The sequence below is a fragment of the Strigops habroptila genome, chromosome 2, assembly GCF_004027225.2.
Source record: "Strigops habroptila isolate Jane chromosome 2, bStrHab1.2.pri, whole genome shotgun sequence".
NCBI classification, from domain to species: domain Eukaryota; kingdom Metazoa; phylum Chordata; class Aves; order Psittaciformes; family Psittacidae; genus Strigops; species Strigops habroptila.
The window spans coordinates 96250483-96271348 of NC_044278.2; the positions used below are offsets into that span (position 1 = coordinate 96250483).

General features: G+C 43.7%; 1 protein-coding gene and 1 long non-coding RNA gene across 5 annotated transcripts in view; one reads left to right on the plus strand and one right to left on the minus strand.

Moving 5' to 3' along the window:
* INTS6 (integrator complex subunit 6) overlaps positions 1–4932 on the minus strand; it is a 45850-nt gene extending 40918 nt beyond the window's left edge. For 2 of the 4 annotated variants that reach the window (XM_030472266.1, XM_030472257.1), the window contains exons 1-3: positions 4428–4845; positions 4119–4196; positions 3175–3324 (exon numbers count right to left, since the gene is read on the minus strand). In XM_030472266.1, the coding sequence (XP_030328126.1) occupies positions 3175–3324; positions 4119–4196; positions 4428–4538 (339 nt within the window). In that variant the 5' untranslated portion in view covers positions 4539–4845. Of the gene's footprint in view, positions 1–3174; positions 3325–4118; positions 4197–4427; positions 4846–4900 lie in introns of those variants that run through there. The other 2 variants (XM_030472240.2, XM_030472249.1) reach the window with 2 other exon arrangements.
* Positions 4373–20814, plus strand: LOC115601854. Its single transcript, XR_003989532.1, has 4 exons — positions 4373–4525; positions 13357–13471; positions 14789–14841; positions 19960–20814. It is a non-coding gene; the product is annotated as an uncharacterized LOC115601854 (long non-coding RNA).
* Positions 20815–20866: the final 52 nt, after the last annotated feature.

Sequence of the window (20866 nt, forward strand, 5' to 3'; positions counted from 1 at the left end):
CCAAGTGCAAACTGGGCTAATGAAGTACAATAGGTTTTTTTGATATGACAGTGAGCCCTTGCTGAACTTAATGTGTTTAAATTGCTTTCTTGCTGAAGACATCCAAATCCTGTATTTTTTTCCTAAGCTTTCTATAAAAATGGAGAAGGTGAAGAGGACCACTATTTTTAGCAAATGCTAAAAGCTCACACCCTATGTGAAGGTTCATTCTTCTGCTACCATAACCAGCACAAAGCATACTATGGGTGAAAAAGCCTATAACTATTGTTGGACTCAAGCAATATAATATAGAATTTATCTGAAAGTGCTTCAAAAATTAAAGGAACAGTCACCTTAAAATATCTGTACTTTCCAAAATCTTTTGTTGCCAAAAAAACCTTCACAAAAACATGGATCTAATGGCCCTAGGTAAGACAAAGGGTTTATAAAGCCATACCATAGAATTAATATCAGAAAAAAACTTATGAAGAAGTCTTCCAGGTTCTTGACAATCTAAATGTGTTCATAGTGTTTCTTTAAGAGCTGAATGTGAGATACTGTGATCAGCTAATACAGCTGTACACTTGGTAACTCAATCTTCATACAACTGAGTCAGTGCTTATTTACTAAAAAAGCAGTATGATAAATACTCATGTTAAAAATCCAAACATTAATGTTGCAAGAAAAGATGAAGCAGGAGATTTTCCTCACTTTCAGAATGACAGTTCAGCCATTACTCCTGTGCGGGAAGTCAGCTGACGGAGAACTCTGGTCTACTTTGAAAGAAAACAAGTATAGCGAGTCACGCTGCCATTTAAACAAACAGTTCACACTCAGCAGGGGACAAGACACAATGCTGTCCTATGACATAACCAGACAATCCCATCAAGCTTGGATCATGTCTTGTCATTGGTATGTATGATCAAATTCTGTTTTACAATTTCTACATGGGAAACAAGTGGTCATTAGCAAATATCTTTAAAGCTTGTCAATACACCAAAAACTAAGCATAATATTCAAGAGACGTTAAGCCAGAGAAATTTCCCAGAGAAAAGCTTACTAAAAGTCTGGATTTAGTACTTTATGTAATAGCACACCTAAGATCATCTAAATGTTGTATTTTTGTATAAAATTATCTTCTCCTTCCGCTCCAAGACAACCGCTCTTCAAACGTGTCTGCTGTACTTTAGCTAACTATTTTATGGTCCTAATATTTGTAGCTGCCTTAAAAAAAAACAAAAAGTGAATCACTTTTTTTAACACTCCTTTATGTTCTGAATGAAAAATATTTCAAATGCAGCTGAGCATTCCAGTCACTTTTATTATCCTGAATTCGTAAGTTTCTCATAGCATGTTCATTTAAATACCCATCTATACTGAGCAAATTTTAGGTAGCAGATGTGAACAACAGGAAGTTGACAAGATAACATGACATAATGCTCAAAGGCCAATGTGAACTTGAGGAAAGTTAGCTGCTCTGGACCTCATCCTGCCAGCCCTGAAGGACCATTTAAGTGCTCCAGAATTTGATTTGGTTTATGAAAAAATGCTACTTTGATTAGTACAGCCAAAATGGAACCTGTGACTTCAGCAGCAGACGACCTGGCACTTGCAATATATTCATCTATTTTTGCAGATGCTAAAAAGAGTTAGAAATCCTAGTCACCTGACTGCACATGTGAAGACCCCTTCAACAGCCAGCTCCACATGTGGAATAGAGCAAAAAACAAGCAATAAGGGTGGGTTCAAGCCCAGACTGTGGCTTGTAACCAAAAGATCAGACAATGTCATTGCTCCACAGATGAAAGAGCTATTTGCAGTAATGAACACTACTAGTGAGTCAAAACAGTCATGACGACTCAACTGCCCACTTGATTGAGTAGCTGAGCACAGCTGGGTCACTTGGAGGAAATTATTTGACATGGGTTTAATTAGAATATTATAATTATCAGTAGCATGGGAAAGAGCAAGTATTTTATGTGTGCCTATAGTGGTATGTGTTCAAAAAAGCTTCATATAGCTCATGCAACCAAACAAAAACATCAGAAAATGGGAAAGATTAGCACACAGACGTAAAAGAGGACAGCAGATGGTAATAGACAAAAAGAAAATAACCATGTGTGGAACTAGAACTTTTTTTTTTTCCTTCCGAAAGTTTCATCACTAAACTGGTGTTTTAAAAATGTTTAGGCTCACTTGATCACCTAGTGGCAAAGCCATACAATGCAATACGAGACACAGAAATTTCCTTCCCAAACAAGCATGGTGTGTTATCACATAAACTCTGCTTGGTCTGGAAACGGGAGAGGGAGGAAAGGGACGTATTTTCACAATCCCAATCCCATGTTAAATACCAAGAGCAGTAGCACCTCCTCAGATAGTAGAGGCAGCATTACATAAGAACAAGCAAAGCAGGGAGATTGAAGTTATTACATCCCATGTGAAAAATACATTATATACTTTGTCCAATACTAATAATGTTCCTTATACAAAACAACTCCAGGGTTTGATCCAGTGCCAGACAGAACTGGATACACTTCCTAAAACACATGTTTAACCTACAGTTTCTGTCTTTTAGCAACTCACATTACTGAGCAAGAGAATGCTGGCCCACCCCAAATGAAGTCCTGCTTATAAAGGGAGAGCTGCAATATAGACACTAGAAAAGCACAGGTTCTCAAGACTGATACAACAGGTAGGTTTATAAAAATACACATACGTGAAGAAAAGTTGTAGTAAGCTCAATGGAAAGAAAGGGGTTTGAAAAAGTTGTGCTCTATTCTGTGCTTTTGGACATGCCATGTTGTTAGAGAAACGGCTCATCTCCCAAACTGTACCTAATTGATCGTACAGCACTGTACAGAGAAAGCAAAGTTTTCACGACCTCACCAGGCTCACCAGCTATGGCTCTGAAACACGGTCTTGATACAAAGAAAAGACAAAGTTTAACTGCGAAGGTCAACTCGGAAGCTGTGTCACAGTTTAAAAACTGAGGAATAACTTAAGTTTTAAAAAAAGAAGTTGGGTACCAAGCTATAGTCAGCAACTGCATTTGTTCCAGCTGTCTGAGCTCTGCTTACTTTTGAAGAAGCCCCCATACTGAGTATTTCATGAAGATGCCACTTAGGACAACTAGTTGTTGTCTCTGGGAAGTCTGTGTTTTACAATTTTGCCACCTATTAATAGTCAACCTACCTGCCCATAGTTGTCTATGCCAGTTACTAATCTATTTAAGTTTAATAAATCAAAAGCTGTCCTTAGGGACTGGCCAAGAGTCGTAAGTCCTTCAGCTTGAAGGTTTTTCAGTTCATTCATAAACGTTGCATGGTTTTCCTTCCAGCCAGCCTGAAAAGAGAAATGTGAGAAGACTTATTCTCCAGATACGAGTTTTGCGTTCCTGCTAGGCTACAAAGTGCCCTCCTTGCTGCACGCAGCTCACTACAAATGCTAATAAAACACCTCAAAAGTTACTAATAATATTTAATGTTATTGCATAAAGACTGGAAAGATTTACTTCTCTTAGAGCTCCCTATCTATCCAACTAAGGTGGGTTTTTTATTGTTCCACAGGACAAATCTCAGCGAAGTCACCGATGCACAACCCCCACAGCTATTTACACCGCTCTCGCACAGCCCTTTCTAGATGGAAGCCAACTGCGCTGCGAGGCGATCTCCAACAGGTTCGCCGTCCTGTGTCATGCGGACACCCCGCCCCTTCTCCCTCCCCACCCCCCCGCGGTACGTCGGTCCGTTCCCCCGCCCCGGCGGGGCTGAGGGAAGTGCCGTCCCCTTCCGAGTCCGGACTCTTCGGGCTGAAGTCGCTCCTTTCCCCGCTCGCCCCTTCCAAGCTGAACTCTCCTTGGAGTTGCTGTCACTTCTCCCAACTTGAATAAATATCCCCCACAGTTCATTGCTGCTCGCACACACCACACAGGGAAAAAATGTCGGCCATGTTGATGTCAGCGCTGCCGCCGCCGCCGCCGGAGCCCGTGTGTGCCGCGCTGCCCCGGACCGCCGGCAGCCCGGGCGAGGCGGGCGGGGGGGCGGCCGCCGGCAGCGGCCCGCGGCGGCGCGGAGGGGCCGGAAGGAGGCCGGGGGGAGCGGCGGGGGGTGGGGAGAAGGGGAGTGAGCGGGGGTTACCTTGATAGCGTACGGAGGCTCCTCGAAAGTGACCAGCATGTACCTGTCTCCCCGGCTGGCCGGGTCCCGGGCTCGGAGCTGCGGCGCGGGGGACAAAGCAGAGGGTGAGCCGAGAGGCGGCGGCGCCGCCGGAGCCCCCCGGCTCGGCTCGGCCCTCCCGTCCCTGCCTGCCCGCACACGCACGCACTCCCGCCCGCCCTCGCCCCGCGCCCCCGGCCCAGGCAGCCCCCCGCGCCCTGCCTCCCCCTCCCCTCCCCGCGCAGTCACTCTCGCTCTCTCTCGCCTCCTCTCGCAAGGCAGAGCCGGTACCTTCATGAAAGTCTCTACAGCGCCTTTGGCTATGTCCAGATAGGTGGTGCCCAGATGGGTGCGCTGGTTCATGGAGGCGGACGTGTCTATCAGGAAGAGTAAGATGGGCATAGTGCGGAGGGGCCGGCGGCCGGGCGGCTACATGGACAGCGGGCGGGGGGCTGAGGGGAGAACCGCGGGGCGGGGTGGGAAAGGAAGGGGGGAAAAGAGAAGAAGACGGGGGACAGGAGAGGAGTAAGTGGCTGTGAGTGCTGTGCACGGGGAAGGGCGCGTCCCCGCTGCCCCTCTGCCGAGGCGGGGGGGAAGGGGGGGCAGCCCTGCCTGCCCTGCCCTCCTTTGTGTGAGGGGCCTGCTCAACCCGACACAGGCTGGTTTATGAGGGAGAGGCGGATAGGGCTGCGCTGCTGCTAGCCTTCCCCCCACACCACCTTCCTCCACCGCCGCCCGCCCTCCCCTCCCCCTGTTGATGTTACTCAGAAGTTTCGGGCGGAGCAGCCGCGGCCCCGCCACCCCGGCACTTTCTCTCTCTGACTGAGGCGCTTCCTCGCTCGCCGCCCGCTTTTAAAGCAGCCTGGGCAGGTCGGGGCCCGCCTCTGAAGGACACGTCCCCGCCCCACGTGACCGCGTCCCGGCGCCGCCATAGGGCTCCCGGTGACCGCCTCATTAGCATATTTAAATCGCCGGTGGAGGGCGGAGCGCGGCGTCCCGAGCCGCTGGGGGAAGAGGTTGGCGGCGGCCCGGGCTCCGGAGCGCCACCGCCGCGCAGGCGCAGTGGCGGGCAGGGGACACGGGGCAGGGCGGGGGGTGCTGTCCCTCAGGCGGCCGCTCTCGGGCGGGGCGGGGGGAGCTCCGCTGCTGCCGGGGGTGCCGCGTCCCGTGGGGGTAGCGCCCTGTCCGACTCGCCCGCTTTGGGGCGCGGCGGCGCTCGGGGAGCTAAGCGGGGGAGGCCCCGGGGGAACGCGGCCCGCCGCAGGCTCCCCCGCGGCGGCTGGGGCGGTGTGTCCCCGCCGGGAGCGGGCGGTGAGTCACGGGAGGGAGGAGGAAGGGGGCGGGCGGGCGCCGCGGCTCTCCTTGAGGCTGCGGGAAGGTGCCCGGGCCGCGCGGAGCCCCCGCCTGACCCGGCCGATCCTGCCCCCTCCCCCGGGGTTCCTTTTCCTCCCCGTTTGGGGGGCCTGTGTGGTGCTCAGGGGCCAACGCAGCTCCTTAGGCTCGGAGGGCGGCCAGGGAACCCCAGGGCAGCCTGAAACCAGCCGGAGGAGCGGCGGGCTCGCTGGTCAAGGCGGGCAGGGCTTGCACTATCCAGTGCGTTTAGGACGTGGAAGTGTTCGGTACCGTTTGACGGTGAATTCCCAGAGACGTGGCCCAGCCTGTCGCTCGAGGCTTAGGGAAAAAGAAAAGCAAAAAAAAGTAAAAAGGAAAAAAAATCCTGGCTAGCCCTCGCTGTGACCTTTTCCCCTGCACACAGGCAGAGATTAACAGTAATGTTTCTTTGCTACATGTTACGTGAGGGCACTCCAAATTTACTTCCTATAAATCGTGTAATCGTGGAGTGTTTCCAACCAATTAATGACGAAGATTTCTGTTGTTTGTTTGGTGGTTTGGGTCGTTTTGTTCCCCAGCAGTAGAGTCTCTGCTGTTTCTGCTCTCACAGCCTTGGAGCAGTAACTCCAGAGCCATTTCTCAGCATAATCTGTTCAGGAGATTGCTCTGCTTCCTATATGGCTGGTATCTTTTTTCTCCTGATCCAGCTGATGTGTTCCCACAGCCACTGCTTTAGAAGGTATGAAGCCTCTGTGCTCCTTCCTTCTCTCAAGATAAAATTGGCAGTGTGCTGGTTTGATTCATCTTGTTCTTCAGGCAAGATTTCTGTCTTGCCAGGCAAGAGCTGGTTTGGGGTTTTTTTGGTGGTGGTTTTTTTTGGTGTGTTTTTTTTTTTTTTTTTTTTTTTTTTTAGGCTAATGAAAGATTAGCATTTAGTCTCTAGGAAGAGGGAGGGATAGAATCTTATTTCCACTACAGATCGGTACGCATCCTCATGCCTGTGAGCAGCTTATTTTGGCTTTCCTGTCAGCACTGCACCGGTCACCTGTGCCATCCCTTCTCAGGCACTGGGGTGAAGTCAGGGACACCTCCTTTCATCCCACTTCACCATTCAAGGCCTTAAGGAACCTCCAATCTCAAGGACACTGTGAGAGCTGGGAAGGAATTTTTGGAGTCAGTGCAGACCAAAATTCAGTGACTGGGTTTCTTTGGAAGCAGCATTTTTTCCCATGAGTATTTCTCAGTGTGGATCCTTTTGGCGGTGGTAAGAGTGGCCAAGCTTGTGTGCACCCAGTGGCTCTTAGGCTGCTTGCATCTTTCCAACAGTTCAATGTCAGAGCCCCAGCAGTGGTGTGGTGTCTCGTGACCAGCAGCAGTGCTGTTCTGGTCCAGGTTCTGCTGGTTGATCTGAATCCCTGCTGTCAGAAGAAGCAAGCCAGCAGGTGCCACAGAGGCCACATTGCCAGTTTGCCCTGGAATCAGCTGCATGCCAGCCCCTGTTACACAGTAAAACATTTGGACTGCCAGAGAGGCTTGGCTCACAGCCACTTTCCCCCTTACAGAGGAGTTTCAGAACACCTTTCTTCCCCTCAGCTCCCCACAGAAAGTTGAAGCTCCTAAGGTCAGCAAGACTGGCTGCTGCTGGAGTAGTAACTGTCTCCCTAAGGTGGTGGGATTCTAGTTGTTAAGTAAAGGCTGCAGTGCTGCCTTAACAAATCATGCCTTGGGATTAGTAACGTCATTTGGGAGTAATGTTGAGTGAGTGTATGATGCTGGCCTCTAATTGGCTTCCTTTTAAATCTCTGATAGGCACCTTCTTCAGACATGGCACCTTCTTTCCTGTTTGTATGTTGCTAATGTTTCATTGACTGTCCTAATAAAATCAGCATCGCTTTTACGTGTCAAGCATCATTCGTCTTCTTGGAGATTATCCTAAAAATGGGAAACTCTGGAATGGTTCCTTCTCCAAAGTGCTGGAAAAAAGGCATTTTAGAGTTCTTGCCATACCAGGAAAATGTCATGGTAAAAGGCAGCCTGTGCCATGGAGACTTTGCATAAATCCTGGAGGAAAATTTGGAATTCTCAAGTTTTGTTGCCAGTAAATGAAGTGGGGGGGGGGGGAATGACATGTTATCTCTTAGTGGTAGAATCAGTCAAAAGCCAGCACAAATTCAGAATCAACTTTGAAAACTGCAAACTGTAGGCTATAATTTTCTTACCAAGAGAAGAGGAAGATGGGACTGAAGCAGCTGGGCCTGCTCTACCCCTAGTCGCCTCAGCCCTGGTGACTATCACTGAAAGGAAAATCCCACAGACAAAACTTTAACGCAGTTCCAGTGGGATTTATACAAGCAGAATCACTTTTCTGTGTGTACTTGCTTTTCACTGTTATCTTTGAAGCCATTTGGAACATTCAGTTCTTCCCGCTCATGTGCATCTTATATTAGATCCGTATTAGATCCCCTATAGGGCAGAATCAAGGCTGGGTGTGTGTTGTCTGTGGTAGGCATTAGTACTTTTCTGCTGGGAGCAGGCCAAGTTGATTAATATTGAGAAAGATACTTTCAAAGATAGATAATCAACCCAAGCCTTAAGTGTGTATCAGCCTCTTGATGTGAGAGTCGTAATGGCTAGTACTGCCATCAGAGTCACATTTATAAATCTGTACAGGAGATTTGCTGTGAAGGAACAAAACCCGGTGATGCTTATGCTCATTACTGGTAGAGCTGACACAGCTGAGCAGGGAGAGAGCTTGAGGCTGTGGCTGAAAACAGATGCATTTTTCTTTGGTTTCAGCTTTTTTACACGGAGGTCAAAGTAACACCCCATGTGTGGTATAAATGAGCCAGTTCCACCTTTTCTCCTAAAACTGGATGAATCATTTCAGCATTCTGGAGGAATACTATTGCTGTCCTGACAATACAAAAGATTCCAGCTACTTCCATACTGGTTTTGTTTGTAATTTATTATGGATCCATGAGGAAACACGAATGTATATGCATGTCTAAGAATACTCATTTTCTGATCTTCAGAATGGGCATTGTCCATTTGGGGACAAAGAAGATGGTATTAAAAATGCAAATTTCACTTTAAATTATAATGCTAAGTTAGTAAATGAAAATTCAAATATAAGTATGAAAATACACCTAAAAAAAAATTCATATAAGAAAAGTGAAGAGCATTTTTGATATCATTTGCTGTTACTGTGGTTTTTACCTCTGTTTCTTTTCGCAGTTGTGAGATTTTTTTGTCATCACATAGTGTTAGCCTTATTTGGTCCTAAATTGCAGGCTTGTATGGGAGATGTTATGGTAAAGATCTTCAAGCAGGTCTGAGAACTAAAATTGACAGTGTAACTTCTTTCTTTTCCCCTTTTTTTTTTTTTTTTTTTAATTTAATTGGCTTTCTCCCCAGTTTGTTTCACAAATAATAGTTCAAGATCTTGGTCAGTCCAGGTTTTAATGACACAGGTAAATTTATCAGAGCTTCCTTTAGAATACCATTCCATAGCCTTGTAGATTGTCATCATAAAACTTTTTTTCCCTTCTTTAAAAGTCTTATATTTTCCATTGCCTAATTTTATGTTGCTGCTTATCATTGAAGTATATATCTTTATACAGCATTCTGAGTTTCAATTCATTATTTTTTAATACTTCTGTTACATTATGTTCACAGTTGGACTCGATCTTAAAGGTCTTTTCCAACCTAAATGATTGTATGATTTGATGATTCCTTTTAGTCTTCCTTTAGCCAAGTTCTGTGCATTCAACATGCTTTTTTTATAAATAAAATTTTATTTTTCACTTGTCTGTGTATGCTGTACACAGTAGCTTATATTCTTGAGGGGTTTTGGTTGTTTTTACTAGTTTCAATTCAGTGGATTTTGACCCTACTTTTTTCTCTCTTCCTGTAATTGTTATCAAAGAGAAGCTGGTTTAATCTTATAATTCAGGTAGCTTAGGTAAACATATAAAGCTCATCCTAGACTGAGTAATCACTGAGAAGGCTGGGATCAGATAAGATGTAACCCCAAAACATTTTTGGAAAAGTGCCATTAAGATAACTGGATCTCAGTTTTTTATGTATGTTCTAGGGCTTGGACTGAGGATGCCTGTTTTTCTAACATTTCCAGAGGCAGCTGCTTTCCTTTGAAACTGTCTAGCACCTTTTAGAAGTCTGTACTTTGGCTTCCCCAGCACCAGAACACAGTGAAACTACATCCCTCTGCAGAACAATGACCTCTAAAAGAAAGTTGCATTCTGTCTCCTCTTGGCCCATCTTCAAAGACAGCCTCCTTTCCATTGTCTATCCACCAGAAAACCCAGAGGATAGCCTTTGAAGCTTCCTAGGGATTTTTGTATTCCCCACCACCCCTCCAGTCATCCAAATCCCTTGCTGTTTCCTGGCTTGGGAGTTGGAGCTGCAGTGAACAGCAGTGTACCATCCCAGGGAAGAACAGTTAATGTGGAAATGCAAGGAAATGGTAATTGATATAGTTTGTTTTCTAACTGTACAGACTGAATGTGGGTACTGGGAGACTAAGTTCATGAATATTTGTGAAGTACTTAGATTCTTCCAAATAAAGTTATAATAGAAGTGCACAATAAGATTATTTTCAGAGGAAAAACTAATCTCTTTGAGGACCATCTGTGCTGTGACAGCAGAAGTCAGTCAGTTAACGATGGATAGGTTGCAAGGCACCTGAATAGAAGATAAGGAGGCTTTTGTCATTAAAATCAAACCCTATGTTTGATACATGCTTTCCCCTTAGTATTACTGGCCTTAGATTGAAAGGTCTTCCTGGCTATGAGTCGTATTCATATGTATTTCACAGTGTTGAACAGAGCAGGACCTCTCTCGTATTTAGTACCATGGGGGAATATTAAATCTGACATGGAGAAAGCTGCTTAAAACAAACATTTCAAAATTACAGTTGTAATAAGGTAGCACATATGAGAATTCAAATAGATTTGTAGTTCTTATACATCCTTCCTGATGCGTTACGTTGCTCCTTTCAGTTAAAGTAGAATTCTGGTCAAGAACAAAAACCTGTCTTGGCTCTGGGCCTTTAAATTTATTCCATCTCTTGGGTTTCTCAGCTGGCATGTCAAGGCCCAAAGAGAACAGAAAACACCCTCTAGCATACAAAGGCGATTTTACCTGAATTTTTCTTCTTTTTTTTTTTTTTTCTTCTTTTCCCCCCCTTCCTTCCTTTCTTTCTTTTTGAACTTATTTCTCATCCTTGAGATGCTGGTAGTAGCAGGCAGCAACAGTCCACTTGATTCCTGGTAACACCAGGGTGCCCAGGGAAATACTGGTATAGAATTCTCAGCTTCCCTCCAGCCTCCCAGGCCATGAAAACAGACAAAGTCTTCTGCATTTGCTAAAACAAAAGGTCTGAGGAGACCTTTACTTATTATGCCAGGGAGGGAAAACACCAACAAACCAACCTGTCTTGTCAGGATGGCCAGAGAGGCTCACAGAACGGTTTGGGTTGGAAGGGACCTTAAAGATCACCTAATTCCAACCCCCCTGCCATGGGCAGGGACACCTTCCACCAGACTGGGTTGCTCAAAGCCCCGTCCAACCTGGCTTTATAGTTACATCTGTAGTTTGAGAGAGATCATTTGTAGCAGTCCACCCTTTGTTTAGCTTTCTCTTCTTGTGGCCCTGGTTAAAACCTCCCTCGTGTGGTAGGAAGTTCATGTAGCCCCCCACTCAAACACCTGTACCACAATGTTGCCATGCAGGCTCTCCTCAGGATGACAGGAACAGAACTAGGATATTCTTCCCACGCAACACCACTTTTAAACAATCTTTCACATGGTTGTTACATCCCTCCCAGGGAAGCTTTCCTGGCCGGTGCCCACTGACCCGAGCGATCCACTGTCACTGTTGCAGTGATTGCTTTTGTTCGTTCCTCCAAGCATTCCTTCTTGCCCACACTACGAAGTTACAGTAGCCCCAGAAATCATATCCTTCCCGAAGCACTGGACCCTCCCGCACATTTTATAGCATAGCAACGTAACTCCATTACCATGGATCCCAGACACAGGCGTGCAGAATTTATCTAACTAATCGAGCAGCTAAGGGACACCAATTCCAGTTACAGCCAGCTTGGAGTATAAAGCAGTTACAGCTAAAAGACAGTCTACAAGCACTTCCCAGGGAGGCAGAACAGTGAGGTGTATTTTTCTTCTTTTTTTTTTTTTTCTTTTCTTTTTTAATGGCCAATGTAATAGGTATAGTCTTGGTAAACAAGAGGACAGAATTATTCATTCATCCCTAAATTGCTTCCCACTGAGGTATCACACCTGCATATGGTATTTGAGAGCTGGGAGCTCGCTCTTTAAAATACCGCCGTGCTGCAGAAGTTTATTATCCAACTTTTACTCTAAATGTGATTCTTATTCACTGCCATCTTTTGCCCCAAATCAAAATACACTCTGAAAGAAAGATGCACTTGGTTGCTCTCTGCAAAGCAGCTGGCATGACTGGTGTCAAATGGAATATAAACCAGTTGCTCTGTCTTCTGCCACTTAGCAGTTAATGAAAACTTATCAAATTTCAACTAGTAGCTAATTGGAAATCTCTACAAAAGCCATCTATAAAGCACAGATATTGGTCTTCTAGAATAAAAGAAACCTGATAAAAGACTCTTTAATCCAGGGAAGAAATCTGTTCATTTGTATTCCCTGATCTCAAGCACCTTTGCAAGGTGTTTGGTTCTGTTTGCTGAGCATGTTACTCAAAAGATACAGTTAAAATGAAGGGAAATTGGTTTTTTTCTACTTTTATGCACACACTAAAGCCTTGATATAAGGCCTATTTGTTACAGAAAACTTGAATGGATGCCACGGTGGGCAAATCTGTCTCACACCAATGTGCAGAAAAGTTCGTGTCTTGTTTTAGAAATATTTGAAACGGGAAAGAGGGACACTTAAAACATGGCTTTGAAAAGCACAGAAGGATAATTCTTACCAAGTTGAGATTACAAAAAGCATTTCTCATTAGGAGAACCCGAGAACTGACTTGAGATCAGCTTATAACGAATCTCAAGTTATAAGTGTAATCTTTTCTCATAACAGCAGTCTTCTCCAAGCAGTATTATTTAGGTCAGCGATGAGTTCTTTTGTTGTTGGAGATGGCTTTGAATTTCACGATGTTGCGATTGGAAAGCCTTGAATGTTTCTGGACCAGTTCTAATATTTTCCTGTTGGTAAGCCATTTTTAAGGCAATATACAGTTTATGGTTATTTTCCAAACATGGGTCCAAAATAAAAAGTCCAAGAAAGCCTTTCCCATAATTCAGGCTGACACTAAGTTTACACTTCTCTAGGTTTGCCAAAGTATTTTGTGTACACTCGTTGCATGATGAATGTAACATTTTCTCTGAGATTCTCCTGCTCCATTCCTCTTGTGAAGTATTTCTATTTTCTGTTATTTCTGTTTTCCTGGGGCCTTGACATTGTTATATGCATTCATTTTGGCTGGTTTATGTGAGTTGTGAACGCAGAGCTAACAGTGATTTATATAACTGGGGTGTTGAAGGAAGATGAAACTTAACAATGCAAAGACGACAAAAAAATGAGGCTTTTAACTATTATATCCATTCTATCCATTCCATTTACTTTCATGGTATTAGGGGGCGGGGGGAAGGGTTTGTATTTTGATTTCCTTGATCGGTTATTTTTCTTCACATCTCCCATTTCGAGTCCCCTTTATCTTATCTTTCCCTTCAGAAAAAAAGTTACAATATTGTTTTTTTCTACTACAATTCCCTTTCTTTCTACTTAGCTGTTCATTATTGCTCTCCTCAGCTGGCCAAGGGAAAGAAGCCAGAACTACTCATTTGCCCTGACAAGTGTTTTCACTTTTCATGTTTTAGATGATTGGTTGTGCTGTGTGCTTGACTTCTGCAGCAGCTAATAAGTAACTCCTGAATCCAGAGCAGCTTCTGATTCCAAAGGTTGACAGATACCACTTGAGCTCTCATTTCAGAGGTAAGTAACAGCCCTTTAACCCAATTATAGTCCAGTGCAGCATAATTGGACACACTTGTGGTCCTCTACCAACTGGCTACTACAGTTAACTTATGGAAAATAGGAGAGTATGCCTTTTTCAAGGGGAATTAGGGTCTATTGTGCTTTAATTTATACAATGTTTGGCATAATCTAGCCTGTTTTCACCGTAGCACAGATTTTTCCATTGCTGCATCCGCTCATTATTTCCTAACTCCCTTTTTTATACCAAAATCAATTACTCCTGTGCTAACACGCTTCACAGTAGTTATCACTGAGACCTTTGGAGTTTTTACTTTTGCCTAGTTATCTGGACACTTTTGTCATAGTGTCCCTCTAATTAGTACAACCAGTTCTGCTATAATGTCAGTTACACTGTGGAGTATGTAACTGTAATAGTGACCACTGTATAAATCTGTTCCTTACTGCACTGGTAGCAGTCCAGCAGACCACTGCCACTAGCACCAACCTTTCCTGTAATTCTGACATCGTACTGAGTTCCTCCCCAACTGACAATAGAAGGTCTTACACGGCTTTTTCTCTGCTTGAATTCTCTGTTTTCTGGATTGTGAAATTATCCTCTGCATAATTCAAGAACCATTTCATGATCTATGTTTAGCAGAATTTGTTACCCAACAGATGTCTGGACAGTTAATGACCTCTGTAAGTACAGTCCTGTGATTTCTTGCTACTGATGGTCCAAGAATTTTTAATCTCTTCTGCTACAAGTCAGCACTAGGGCAGCATGTCACCTCTTATTAAAAAACAAAACCATAAAATGTGGATAAATTTTCCCTTCAGAATTGTTATGCCTAGTCACAAGTGGTATTTCTCCCTCATTCTCTTTTGACTCTTTATGCACATGAATGTGTGCGTACATAAATGCACGTAGTTCCATATTTTTCTGGCCAAAACCAAAGGACATGAATAAAACCTCCTGAAATTAATCAAAATACACTTTTAAAGAAAAATTAATACCTAAATATGAGTCAGGACACTGCCAGCCTTCAAGCTGAGGAAAGGGTAGATGCCTAGAAAAGTCCATGGTAGCAAAGCCTCTTTGACTGCCACTTTTACACATATGGCAAATGTAGTCTTACAAGAGGATTTGGAGGCACTGGAGCCAGATCATTAGCGCTGGGCAGTGATGTGTTTGTTCACTGTGTATGAAATCATGCTGCAGCTGCACAAGCATTCCCTCTTTCCTCCTCCCCATTTAGATCAGGCTCGAGCCCATCCCTGTATAGGAAAGTTGTTCTAGTTTCTCTCCTTTATTTTTTTTTCCCCCTCTCTTTTCAGTTATCAGCACTTGGGGGAGGAAAATTCTTGGGCAGGATTGTACCAAAGAGAAGGTAAGAGAGTCCCTAGCATCTGGCATTCCTCTCGCACTGATTGAATGCTGATTGATACAGGTCCAGTCAGACACCCCTATGGAAGAAGTCTGCAAGATAGATGCACAAATCTGCACAGTGAAGTGCTTGAGAGGATGGCTCATACTTCACTGTGTGCCACTGTGAAGGAGAGAAACTGGATTGCCTGACACAAGTGCTCCTGTAGCAGTCAGGTTCCTGGCAGCTTGTATCTCTTGAATGCCAAGAAGTTTGCTATATGTCCATTCTATGATGTCTATGATTCTATGTCTTGTTGGTACCTGCTCCTACAGTGGAAGGGTCATTGTGGTCACACTGCTGATTGGAAGGTACCAAAATACTGAAGAAAGCTTCATCAGCTGGATCCACACTGGTATGATTCACAGGCCAGGACTCGGGCACTGCTACCCAGAGCTCTTAAAATTGAATTGTTAGTACATTACCTGGAATTTTTGGAACGTGACTCTTAGCAACCTCTCAGAGGGTACCTGGACATGGCTTGGAGAACAGCATAAAGCAGGGACCATTAATTTCCCCAAAGGCAGTTTTATATCATCACTCTTTTGGGGAAGAAGAAAATGTAGTTCTGTGATGCAAGCTGGGACACTGGCTTCAGAACCCAAAGAACAACCTCTGGTCTGTTTAATGAGCTAATAGAGCTGGTCTCATCCTGTGGCATGTGCCAAAATTTCTTGCTACAGTTTTGGCCTTGGGCTCTCTAGCCTTAGGGAAAGGTTTCTTTTTTCAGTTTAGTTTTGTGGTGTTGGGTTTTTTTTAATGTGTTTAAGTACATGCATACCTACTCATATGGCTTTTCAGACAGAGAGACCTGTTTCCACCACTCATTCATTACAATTTGAGGGTCTTTACACTCTTAATTGCTACCTGTCCTCTCACTTGAACACTTTGGGAACACCAACATGGCCAGTTCTTAACAGTATTTCTTGCCATGGTTCAGTGAAAGATAACTATTGCCCTGGTTCCCTCCTATTACTGTGGACTGATCTACCACACCAAACGAGTTCTTTTAATTTTGGGAGCATCGCTTGGCCTCAGATGGAGCCTTTTGAGCACCTTTATTTTTGACACTGATACCTCATGGAGAAACTCTGTTTGAAAATTGTCCTGTGCTCACATTAAGCATACAATACAGAGGCTATTCTGGGGCCAGTTAGCTTGAATATCAGGGGCTAATCAAAACTACTGAGAATGCCAGACTTTCTTCTTTTTTTCCCCTTCAATCAGTCCCAGTCAGGCTGACTTGAGGGTTTTCTTTGTCATTCCCTTTGGAGCTTCCTCATCCACTTTCAGAGGTACAAGATGTACATTCGGCAGTTCCACAGTCTTCACAGAGGTATTTCTACTGTCTTGTCAGATGATAATTTGACACAAGGAGGTCACCATGTTAAAGGTGAGGACATGACAGAATAGTTGGTTTTCCCCTGCAAACACACATGGCCTCTTGTCTTTAGAGCATTTACTATTTTACAAATGAAGAGTATTTCTCCCACTTTCATGAATTTTCTCATTTGGTGGCTCTCCTGGAGTGGGCCAGGGCTTCCACACCCACTTTTGTCCCAAAGGATATCTCCCCAAAGCAGGTAAACCTGACTCAGATATAGTTATCCCTTCAAAATCAAAGGGCACTCTGTAGATTCTGACTGTAGACATATGGGCCCACTACTGTGCAAGATGTTCAAAGCAATCAGACATTCTGGCTGTTCATCTACGTAGAGTAAAAATGGTGCTTATCAGGAATGGCCATGAGGTAATTGGGGAACCAAATGCTCCACACCACCATCCACAATAGCGCCCATCTAAATGTGGCATCACTGGGACGCATATACACACTCACAGGCTGAGGAACCCCTTCCTGCAGTGGTGGCCAGAAATGGTGACTTACCTGCTGAAGTGGACATGACTCATAACATTTGCACAGAATAAGACATGAAAAAGTTTGATTCGACAATCTGGGATTCTTTTTAACTCCACAAACAGCCCTATGGTACTGAGTCATAAGTCCCTGTATACACTGAAACTTCTGCAATTTTGCTCTCAAGCTGCTTCTCAGGACTTCCTTACAAGAATCATTTCCCACAGAAAGGATGAGTTCTGCCACCCTGCATCAGGAACCACTAGCTTTTAAAGCAATCTTTTGTCACAGGTTTGAGTCAACAAAAAATGACAGCTTCAGTGGGGGTACTTTTTTTAAAGACTCAGATGCTTGTTTTGTACAATATGAAGCTTTTCATGTAGTTGCAGTAAGAGGTAAGTCAAGACTATAAAATGTCTTGACTTAAAGAAAATTGTCCATCTCCAAAAATTTTCTATAGAAAAATGCATATTAAAATGATGCTAGAGCTTTACTAGCAATAGCACTTTTAGTATCTTTTTGACCATAAATTGTATCAGACTTTTTTTTTGTAAAATATTTAAAATATTCCTTCATTCCTGCTTGTAAGATACTTTCAACATTAGCAAGCAAAACTCAGTATTTAATAGTTTAATAATAGGGGGGTTTTGTTTTATTTTATGTGCTCAAATCATAGAATCACAGAATGATTTGGGTCGGAAGGGTCCTTTAAAGATCATCCAGTTCCAACTCACTGCCACAGGCAGGGACACCTTCCACTAGAGCAGGTTGCTCAAAGTCCCATCCAGCCTGGCCTTGAACACTGCCAGGGATGGGGCAGCCACAGCTTCTCTGGGCAACCTGTGCCAGTGCCTTCTTGTAAAAAAAAATTTCTTCTCATGTCCAATCTAAACCTACACTTTTTCAGTTTAAAACTGTTGCCATTTGTGCTGTCACTACAATCCTTGGTAAAAAGTCTCTCCCTGTCTTTCTTGTAGGCCCTGTTTAGGTACTAGAAAGCTGCAATAAGGTCACCCTGGAGCCTTCTCTTCTCCAGGCTGAACAAGTCCAACTCCCTCAGTGTGTCTCCTCCATACCAGAGGTGCTCCAGCCCTCCGATCATTTTTGTGGCCCTCCTCTGGACTCGCTTGAGCAGGTCCACATCCCTCTTGTGTTGGGGGCCCCAGAGCTGGATGCAGTGCTCTGGGTGGGGTCTCACCAGAGCAGAGGGGCAGAATCACCTCCCTTCACCTGCTGGCCATGCTCCTTTGGATGCAGCACAGGATATATTTGGCTTTCTGGACTGCAAGTGCGCATGGCCAGCTCATGTCCAATTTTTTGTCCACCACTATTCCCAAGACCTTGTCCGTAGGGCTGCTCTCAATCCATTCATCCCCCAATCTATATTGATATGGGGGTTGCTCCAACCTGGGTGCAGGACCTTGCAGTTGGCCTCATTGAACTTCATGAAGTTTCAGATGGCTGAAAGCATTTTGTTCACCTAACAACATCCACTGTAGGCCCATGTGTAGTAAAGGTGAGAAAAAAAAAAGTAGCAGAAAGAGAAAAGTTGTTGAAAGAAAATGTTCCGTGATATTCCCTGTTCTTAATTGTACACTTCAGATGAAAGAAAAGGAAACCTTTAAAGTGTGTTTCCAAGTAGAAAATGTATTTATTCATGATACTCCATGATTCTTCAGCATCATAGAGGGAAGTAAGGTTTAGGAAAAAAAACCCAAAGCCCAGTTCTGACATCCTGAGGCCTAGAGAAATACAAGAATAATGAGCTTAGAAGAACTAGTGGTCAGAAAGTTCCACCAAAAAGACAGTGAATTAAATTATGGAGGGTTTTTTGCAGCAACTTAGGAGCCCAAAATGTGAGTAATACTATAGCAGGATCAATGAGGACAAAGGAAACAGCAATAAGACTGCATACAATGCTAGAACTGCTTATGGGGCAAAATGTATGAGCCAGGAGTTCTCATTTGCAGCCCACACACTGACACAGCATCACTTTTTTTGTTCTCACATGTTCACAGTCAGTTACAAAGCCAACAGCACTTGCATGGAAGCTAAAAATGAATGTATTCCCTCTCAATAAGGTGCTGCACAGTGATCCTGACATGCATATTTTTTTAAAGCTAATCTTTTCCTCCACAACTTTGACCTGCAGCAAATTTAAGATGTGTTTCTGGTATGCCCTCATTTTCTGAGTGCCCACATAAAACAAACCTAGTGAAATATAAAACTGTCAGAATGAGTATACAGGACTTATCAATAGAAACATGATAGGATGTACTATTCATTGTGTGACCTATAAATAGCTGGAGCAAAATAATGAGCAAAATAATGAGTGTCTAAATTTGAGGGTGCATTTTTATAACAAGTTTTGTAGTTTTAAGCAAGATGGACAAGCGCATTTTCCACAGAACATTTTGGTGCTCTGTGAAGTTTGCCTTTCTATATTTCTAGAGCTATATTTCTAGCTCATCTATATTTGTTTCCCACATGCTTCCAAGAATGATGTAGCATCTGAAATTAAAAATATTTTTCAGTAGCTATCTTATGAAGGCTATCACTGCAGACAAAACTGGAGAAGGAGAGAAGTACATAGAAGTGTAAGGTTTGAAGAAATTATAAATCCCATATACTGCAAAGCTGGAAAACATTTTGTTTACAAACAGGCAGAAAGAAAAGAAAGGGAGACAACAAAGTATTCCACATTTGATGGCTGTTGAGAGGCAACTCTACTTGTTGCCAAGTGGTTTTACTTTTTTTTTATGTGATTGTCTTTTGTATATAAATTCTTTGGGTTTGCATGGGTGACTGAGGAAGAGGCCTCTGAAGCTGAAATCTGGCTTACTGTCAACAGAGGAGTTTTAAATTTAAGCACTGAATCAGTCAAAGTGCAGTTTTGCTCCTACACTACTTCCCTGCTTGCAGAGTAAGAGCAACTGGAATCAGATTATTTAATGGCTCAAAGGGGCATGTGTTGAAAAGTTTGGGCCTAAGATTTAATCACCATAAAATAGTTTTTCTTTATTAAAGGCCTGTTCTTGGGATTGTTAATATTACTCTTATTATTGTTGAGCACTTTATAAACGGACTGTATTTCTTAGTATCCGTAAAGAGGCCAACCTATTTATTAAATTGTCTTACTCGGTGCCCCCAGCGCTTGCCAGTTTAAGCTGAAAGGTATGAGAGATGTCACTGTGTTGCCAGATCATGTAATGATCATTATTTTGCAGAAAAGTTACAATTACGCCACAACAGAACACATCGCTGTGCTTCCTGGCCAAAGCATTTCTCCTCTTCTTGTACCAGAAGCAACAACTTCGCAGACAGGAGTACCTAAACACAGGGCTGACAGCAGAGCTGGGGATCATCCAGCTAGCTCATCTCTGGGCCACCCTTTTCACCTGCAGGTTGGGGTTCTCTCCTGCTTGTCTGAACTGTCACTCAAGACGTGATTACCTACTTTTTAGTTTGCAAAACTCAGAAGAATCTTACCTTGATATGCCTAAATAAATAAATAAGCAAATAAATAAAATCCCCAAACCAACCAACCAACCAACCAACAAAACAGAAGATGGAGCCAGAGAGCAGCTTTTAAAGCAAACTGCCTGAGAAGATGGAAATTCGGTTTGCTCCAAATCATAAGCTTCAAAGACTGCAGATGAGGAACTAGAGAAAGTCTTCCAAGACTCTGGTGCAGCACGAGGACATGGAAAGCGGCTCCACTGTCTGTGAATGCACCAGTTCAAACTGCTTCTTCCCAGAGGTCTGTTGTCATCCTGTACATGAACCTGTGAGCCACTGTTACTGCTCATAGGCAGGCAGCCTAATTCTGCTCTAGCCAAATCAAAGGAGTGAAAGTCAACCCACATCAAGAATGTACAAAACTAACACAGGGAAGGATGTTTATTTACCATGGTGCCAAAAAGCAGTGTAAGAGAAATGATGCTAAGAAACAAAGATAAGGTAATATTAATTTGAGATAAAGTAAGCTGATTTTTTCAGCTCGTTTTTCACTCTGTGTTACTGATGGATATACTCTTCTGGGAAAGTTCAAATAAACCAAGCATAACATCCTAGTGACCACATCTTCCACCAATTCAGAATTTATATTAACAAGAAAAAGAACTTTTAAATGCT